Source organism: Talpa europaea (assembly GCF_964194135.1).
Source record: "Talpa europaea genome assembly, chromosome: 6".
Taxonomy (NCBI): domain Eukaryota; kingdom Metazoa; phylum Chordata; class Mammalia; order Eulipotyphla; family Talpidae; genus Talpa; species Talpa europaea.
Window position 1 is genome coordinate 2,913,790 of NC_140072.1, and position 8,418 is coordinate 2,922,207.

General features: G+C 47.3%; 1 protein-coding gene across 1 annotated transcript in view; it reads left to right on the top strand.

The window, feature by feature from the left end:
• TAF1B (TATA-box binding protein associated factor, RNA polymerase I subunit B) overlaps positions 1 to 6,537 on the top strand; it is a gene marked incomplete at both ends in the record, with an annotated part of 57,107 nt that extends 50,570 nt beyond the window's left edge. The window contains 3 exons of the mRNA XM_084234653.1: positions 1,920 to 1,990; positions 2,529 to 2,751; positions 6,345 to 6,537. Coding sequence (XP_084090779.1) covers positions 1,920 to 1,990; positions 2,529 to 2,751; positions 6,345 to 6,537 — 487 coding nt within the window. The remainder of the gene's footprint in view (positions 1 to 1,919; positions 1,991 to 2,528; positions 2,752 to 6,344) is intronic.
• Between the last annotated feature and the right edge of the window lie 1,881 nt (positions 6,538 to 8,418).

The window sequence follows — 8,418 nt, forward strand, 5'->3', positions numbered from 1 at the left end:
ATGCTGCTCGGGCGTCTCAGCAGTGACTAAGCACTCATTAGCCTAACCCAGGCACCAGCTTCCGCCTTCAGCACAGCTGGTAGAGCCCACATTCATGTTGCAGTGTTGCCATCAGCTGCACGGCTGAGACTTACTAACTTTTCGCTGCTTTAGGGGAGAATTTAGTGACTAAAGAAAATGTCTAATTTCAAAATGGTGTTTCCAGGGAAACATCAGGCCCCAGGGAGGAGATTGTCCAGGGATCCACAACCAAGCTCCTGCTTCACACAGTATGTTTTTTGACCAGAAATAACATGAATAAATCGTGCTGGCAAGTGCTTAAGCACAGAGCTTCTCTGTCAGCTGAGGACTTGTCTGTTTTCCTCTACCCCACCCCCTCTGTTGACATCACTTTCTCATTTTTCTCTCTATTCTTCTGGACAGCATCTTCCATGTTGTCAGATGAAGTCATTGAAGCACTTCCTATAACTGAGCAAGGCCTCTGAGCATGGAGTTGTGAAAACCACTAGCAAACACTGGCTGAAAACTAAAAACAGCCCACGAGGCTCTTTGATGACTTCCTGTCGTCAGGGGTGATGTTCAGAAGAAAGTGAAGGAAACTTTTAGAGTGTGGTCAGAAAATCATGATGGCCTTTTGCATTGGGTAAAAAAAAACTCATTGATAGGGCACCAAAAGCATGACTAATAAAAGAAAAAAAATGATGAACTTGACTTCATCAGAAGAATTTCTGCCCTTCATGTGATACCGTTAAGAGAAGAAGAAGCCACAGACTAGGAGAAAATATGTGTGAGTCATATATCTGATAAAAGGTTTCTACCTAGACTGTAGAAAGAGCTCTAGTATAATAAGGAAAAATTTTAATGACCCCCAAGATTTGAACAGCTGGCCCACTAGAGAGGACAGACAGACGGAGCCTGAAGCGGCGCTCCCCAAGCCAGCTGCTGGGAGATGCGAGTCAGCCACAGCAGACTGTCCTCGTGCACCAGCTAGGGTGGCTCCACACAGATGGACCCAGCCAAGCGTGGGCAAGCTACGTGGTGCGGCCTTTTGGAAAGCCTGGCACTTTCTCATCAAGTTAAACACGTGCTTATTCTGCAGCCAGTACTTTTCACTGCTACGTACTGTGAGAATGTGGAGTAACATGTTAAAATCTTTGTTTTATGTAGAATCAAGGTCTTAGTGATTTAACCAAGTCTTTTTGAAATCCTTGAAAAAAGGTCAATTCTTAAATGGTTAAAGTGGCCATGTTTACTTTCTATATGAATTTTCTTTCTTAGCATTCAAAAAGAATGGTGAAAAATTACCCCTTATGTATTTATTTTAAAAAATAAAAATATTTGCATTTCCGACTTTCTGTTCATCAACTACTTTTGCAGAAATTTCCCAGCTGGGTCGTGGCGTCTCCTCGTGGGGACTTTGTCTCGCAGCCGTCTCCGATCTCCGCTTTGCGGTGGCCTCCCTGCCTGGCCTTCCCTAGGCCAGGATACGTTGAGCCAGTGCAGGGCCTGTTACGGCTGTGTCATGCCGGAATCCAGCTTGTTTCTTCTTCCTGGCAGACACAGGATTGATTTCCAGGCGTTAAGCACCAGAGGCTGGCACTTGTTGCCTTTGTGTGACCACAAGTGATCCTCAGTGAGAGCACAGCTGGGCGGGGGCGCGGAGGAACACTTGTTTCTTAGGTGACTTCACTTTATGAGAACAGACAGCAAAGGAATTTTCTAGTGAGGGAAACCATGTCTGCATTTTTGTGTAATTAATAGCTTCTTCGGGAGCTGATGGCATCTGGAGACTCAGGGCCATCTGTGGGCCATCTTGCTTGCTTCCAGGCCAGAGGCCTTCCGCCAGACATGAGGACCGTCTCTGGCTGTCAGGTCCACTCATCTCCACTCTGTCTCAGTGACTTCTCTACCTTGTGCAGGTACCTGTGGAAAAGTGAAAGGCCACTCTACTACTCGGCCATTGACAAGTCAGTCGTGTATAAAAGGAAAGGTGAGTTGCATTTTCTCTTGCAAATGACAACTAACAACACAGTTGTGGAGAAGCTAAACATCTTGACTTGAAAAGTGAATGCATGAGTCATTTTGTTACCTCTTTGGCAGATGTTCCCGTGCACATCCCAGGAGACAGCACCTTCTGCAGGAAACCTTCTTTGGCATGTGGCTGTCTCAGGAACAGGCCGTTATTCAAAGCGGCCCAAGTTCCCAATGGGCAGTCCTGCCTCTCAGTGACTTTCCCAACTCTTTGTTTAGAAAATTGCCTCTAGGTTGTCTTGTTCCTTCTTTTTTAAAACACTGTGGTAAAATATTCAAAACATAAACTCCACCACTTTAACCTCTTTGTAAAGTAGTTCCCCTGTGCCCGGTATGTGCTTTCAGTGTCCCTCATGCCCTCCCGCCACGTGACGCCAGAGCCCTTGTCAGCACTGAGGAGCCGGTATCGGCGCGTTACTGCCACTTGAGCTGCACACCTGCTTTGTGACTTGACGCTAGTTTTTATTTTATTATTTTCCTTTTTCCTCTATTTCCAGAAATGGTGGTGAATCTGCAAAAACAATTTAGCACACTGGTCGATTTAACACCGACTGTTGAAAAAAAAAGCCCTTCAAGTTTTCAGTTCAACTGGCGTGAAGAAGAGCCTGGCAAAGTGTGTTTCCACGGACATAGCCTCCAGGGGATCCTGAAGAAGAAAGGCCAGTCACTGACAACCAAGAACCCGCTGTACTGGCTTAGCACACAGAAATTCTGTAAAAGGTATGCGATGCTTCGAGAGAACATGATGTTTTGGCCTGGATAGTAGTAGTTGCTAATTTTTAAAAGTCACATATAATTTAAAGAATTTTTTTTTTTAAAGATTTATTTATTTATTTGTTTGTTTATACAAGCACTGGGTACAGTCAGAAGCGCGGGAGGGTGAGAGAATTCACCAGAGCCAGAGCGGGGAGCAGAGCAGGCAGAAGGACCGAAGGACACTGCTGAGGGGAGCAGGGGGCGGCAGGAGAGGTCTGCGCGCCATGTGGGACCCTCCTCCGGTGGCCGGGGAGCAGCCAGGGATCGAGCCGGGGATCGAACCGGTGCTGCAGAGGCCGCGGGCAGCTTCGCAACCCAGCGCTCAACCGCTGCGCCACCGGGGAGGCCCTAATTTAAAGGATTTGATGTTAAAACTCGAGCAGGTTATTTGTTGGAATTAGAAGATGGCATGCTTATAATCAGAAAAAACAGAATTGGACGCTGAGTTCTGCTGAAGAGTTTTAGATATGGGCATGTTAAGGGGCCTTATTGTGATAATCATGTCACAATATATACGTGTTAAATCACCACATGGTACTCCTAAAACGTAACATGTTATGTGTCAAAAATACCACAATGAAGCTGGGGAAAGAGCTCTAGGTTACAAAGACTTTCTCAGCCTGACATTGTATTTTTATACTGACCTCATTCCCATGTTGACATGGACGCTGGTCTGTCAGGCAGGGATTTCCCACAGCAGGTCAGAGGACACGCCAGCCGGCCTGGCTGTTGCGCCCCAGCTTTGCCGCTTGCTAGTCATGGGCAAGTTTTTCACCAGCTCTCACTCTGTTGCCCCGACTGTAAAACTTGGGATAATACTGATCCTTCTCAAAACCTCCAGTGGGGCGCAGGCCTCCTGTCTTCCTACGGGCACTTGGCCCTGTGTGGGTTAGGGGGCGCACAAGCCTTTGTGCTTTTCGGGTGGCACAGTCAGTGGGGTTTGGTTGTTCTCTGTGAATTTAATACTGTAAAATAAGACCATTAATTGTAGCTCTTGGCCTAGTTGGAGGTGGAATAGCTGTGATTTTTCCCTGCATGAACTACAAGACTAAACTGTAGCACACGAATGGGGTTTCAGGGTCCGGTGACTTTCTGCGCCCAAACCACCTTGCCCCAAGCCCGCCCTGCTTCAGGAGAGCAACCAGGGGGCGGAAGATGCTTCAGCCAACCAGTGATAGTGTGAAAGGCCCCTGACTGAGGCTCCTGCACTTTCCTCGAGAGCCCCCAGCCCCTCACTCAGGGCCTGCTTGCTCTCCCTCGGTGGGTCCCTCAGGCTGAGGTATCTGGCTGCCAAAATCCTCATCACCAGAAAAACAAAGGAGGGGTCCGAGAGGAGCTCTGCTGCTCGGCTTCGTGCCGTGCACTGGACGCCCTTGGGACAGGATAGAGCCCGATTAGGACTCAGAGGGGACGCAGCCAGGCCCCTACCCCAGCTCGGTCAGGACGCAGAGAGCAGACCCTGTCCCCCGAGGGCTGTGTTTGCTTTTCTTAACTATATTTTTCATATTTGTACAATAAAAAAGGTCAGCTTGTAACAATATTGTGAAGCCTAAAAAAAAAAAAGCTGGATATACTGTTCATAACAACCCGGTAATGTACAACTCAGTTTTTAAAGATTTCCATCACAAATACTACAATGAAATATTTTGATGCGTGACGAGACCACATCTTCAGCAACAGAGGACTTCGTTTTGCTGAAGGACCCACTGCTAAGGGCTCAGAAGAGACGGACATACCTTGTCCTGTAAAATCATCGCGAGGACGCTCAGGCCTGGGGAGGCAGCGGCGAGGGGACGGGAGCACGTCAGGCAGGGGAGCTGGCTTGTCCTCCTGAGCTGAGGCAGCGCTAACTAACCATCTTAATGAGCTTAAACACCCCTAATAGCCCTCACATCTGTACCATCGCCTGTGTAAACAGGCCAGCTTCTGACAGCTAGCAGGCTCCCAAGACCTGTTCTACCCTCGACCTCCCCGAGGGGACAGTTCATCTCCTCCCACTGGAAGAGGCTCGGCAGTGGTTCTTCCAGTTGGATTCCACAGGGAACAGCTCAGTGTCCCACAAAAGATTGATTTGAATTTTTTATCTTATTTTTAATTGTTTATAGTAAAAAAAAATACTCAAATACCACAACATTAAGTGGTGTCACCAGTTCACTTGTGTGCGTGCAGACTTCAGAGGCTGTGCTTCTGGGGTCCGGGGGAGGCCGTGCCCCGCCCTGCTGTCTGTAGGTGAGGCGCCCTCGTCTGCGCGTGCAGAACTGCTGGGTAGACGGTCCCGGCACCCACCGGCCACGCGTTAGTGAGTCCTACGCAGAGCAGCAGAATTGGCAACAGCAAATTATTTGTATTTGGTTTTATTTCTGATCGCTCTAGGATGGTTTTTGACTTGATAATACAGAATGGAAAAATATATAAAAGAATCCTTGTGGGGTGGCATGAGTGATTCAAATTAGAAATAAAAAGTCCTTACTGGAGCAAATTGATTTACTTCTTTCATCTTTCTGATTTAGAGATGAGCTGCCCTGGTAAGAAAAACAGTGTTTTCACCTGAAAGAGCTTTCCAAATAGTGAAAGTGAAAACTAGGAAAGAAGAAACACAGGCGCTGCCACTTACCTGGGCGGTGCGGCCGCCGCCTGCCTGGTCCCGCAGCAGTCCAGGCGCAGGCGGGGTCTTCATCCCCTGCTAGTGAGCACAGCAGGGAGCTGGTGTCGTTGTATGTCATTAAAACAGCCTTAAGATGTTAAGTGAAAACAAAAAAAAATCCACAAAGAAACTAATCGTAATTCCTTGATATTCAAACATGCGGTGTTTACACTTCCTCAGTTGTCACCTAATTTGTTTCATAACTTAAAATCTTACTAAGATCATACTGTGCAAATGGTAGAGCTGTCCCTCGGGACTTTCGTTCCTCAGTCTCCCCTTTATTTCTTTGTTTCCCCTTGCCATTTGCTTGTTTACATGCGTCCCTTACTGTGTGTTTCTCATAGTCTGGCGTTTGCTGATTACAGCCCTTGATACCATTTTACATGCTCCTCTGTCCCCTGGAATGAGTCTACCCCGGGACAGCTGGGGATTGGTAGTTAGAGATTTGATGGTATTCAGGTTCTACTATTTTGTGAAACTGCTTTGTAAACTTTTCTTTCCATAATAATCCCTGTGGGATTGCAAGCAACCTTATCAAGTCTATTGTCTAATTTTGGTGGGGGAGGGGAATCCCCCCCCCCCACCAAGAAAACGCTTCCAGAATCTCTCCCCAGCTGCTTTTGTTTGCCTTGACCATGGTAAGAAGGGCCCCAAGTGGAAGCAGCTCTGGGCAAGGAATGATGCAACCCGCCCTAGGACCCCGGGCCTGGTGTGGTGGCCGATGGCAGCACTACAATGTTTGCTCTGTAAAAGCAAGAGTCCTGCCAAGGGCCCCAGGTCTCCTTCCAGCCCAGGTACTGTTGTCAAGCCTAAGCTACATGCTCACACCATTGCTTGGGGTGTTCACAGGACAGAGGCCTACATTCCTAACGGTCATCTCAAGATAACATCTTCCTTTTTCTTCCCCTTCTAGCTATTGCAAACATGTGACAACCTATGAAGAATCCAATTTTTCTCAGAGTTACCAGTTTATATTAAATCTCTTCTCCTTCCTGCTAAGAATAAAGACCTCTTTTCTCCATGAAGAAGTGAGCTTAATTGAGAAGAGACTTTTTAAAACAAGGTACAGCAAAACGAAAAAAAAATCTTCAAGATCCAGAAGGTGAGAAAGTGTTGAAAAAATGAAATAGAAACTTTCCTGGGAAAAGATTTTAGTACTAACAGTAATGTCATATTTTAATATGACATTCCAGAGAATTGTGGAAAGTGGATTTTTATCACACATACACACATGCGTAAATATACATATATGCATCAGGTATGCCTGAAAATGTATATTGGCAAGCCAATGACCTTTCTTCGAATTTGTTTTTTTTAAATAAGAATGTTTGTTTGTGAAAATTAAAACAACAAAATATATAAATGGTCTCCAGAAATTTGTATTCATTTATTTTAAAGATAGATTTTATTTATTTATTTTTTTTAATAGAGGCATGTTTTATTTATTTGTTTGTTTGTTTGTTTGTTTTGTTTATACATGCACTGGGTACAGTCAGAAGCGCGGGAGGGTGAGAGGATTCACCAGAGCCAGAGCGGGGAGCAGAGCAGGCAGAAGGACCGAAGTACACTGCTGAGGGGAGCAGCGGGCGGCAGGAGAGGTCTGCGCGCCATGTGGGACCCTCCTCCGGTGGCCGGGGAGCAGCCTTGGATCGAACCGGCGCCGCAGAGGCCGCGGGCAGCTTCGCAACCCAGCGCTCAACCGCTGCGCCACCGGGGAGGCCCGATAGATTTTATTTTTAAACTAGGTCACGTCCTTACTCTTTCTGCCCCCAAAATAAATCCCAGTTGGGTCAAAGATCTAAATTTTATAATCTTTTCTGTATACATATGCTAAAGTATTAGAGGAAAACAAGTGTGAATGCTTTGATGATTTTGGAATGAAACCAAATGGCCTAACCGGAAGCCAAAAGGAAGAGATGGATAATGTGCTCACACAAAGAAAAATGGCAACTAGGAAAATACATTTGCAGCATATGATGGACAAAGGAATAATTTATTGTGTTAATGGCTCTTGAAAAGCAATAGCAGGAAGACAAGCTGAGCAAAGCGTATGAAAAGATAGCTGCCCCAAAACAAACACAGCCCAAAACCACCATCCCCCACCTCATATTAAAGGAACACAAATTGGAGTGAAGAGGGGACCTTGGAACATCAGTCCCTCTCGTCACAGGATGTTTAATCATGCAGCAAACACCGAGCCGCTTCTGGGTCCTGGGGATTCAGCACTGACCAGGTCCCGCCCGGAAGGCCCTCCAGAGGCGGAGGAAGAGAGTAAACCAGGACACAGAGTTTGGGGGAGTGAAATGCAATGAAGGAAGAGCAGAGTGAGGGGGTAGTGATGGAGGAGCCACCCGTTGGGGAGGTGACATTCTATCTAGAGGCTAACTTGAATGAAGAACAGTCACGGGAGCCAGCCTCATAGCCACCCCGGGCAAGATCCTTCCAGGCAGCGGGAGCTCGCCAAGGCCCTGAGGCAGGAGTGTGCGTGATGGGTTAAGGAGTAGCAAGTTCTCGGAGTACTGTGGCAGAAGGGAGAGTGGGCAGATGGAGGGAAGCTGCCTGCAAGGCCGTGGGAAGCATTGGCTTTCACCCCAGCTGTGCCACAGGATGGCACTGGAAATTTTGAGCCATAGAATGATGTGGTCCAACCTTTGTTGCTGAAGGATCCCTTGCTCTGTGGTGAACAGACTCCGGGAGAAACAGGCAGAAATATGGAGGACACTCGAGAGATGACTGTGCTCGTTCCGGCAAGCCATGGCGGTTTGCAGTGGGGGTGGTTGGGAGTGACGTGGCCGTGGACACAGTTTAAGTGTGGGGTAAGGATTTGGTGAAGGGCTCCTTGTGGGGGTGAGAAATTGATAAAATGCCCCCAAAGTTAAGGTACCATTTATCCAGATGGGGCTGTTTTAATTGTCTCCTATTCGCCCTGCTTGTGAAGGAAGTTCTCCCAACCTGCGGTATGGGAATGGCCAGACCCGTGGCTCCTG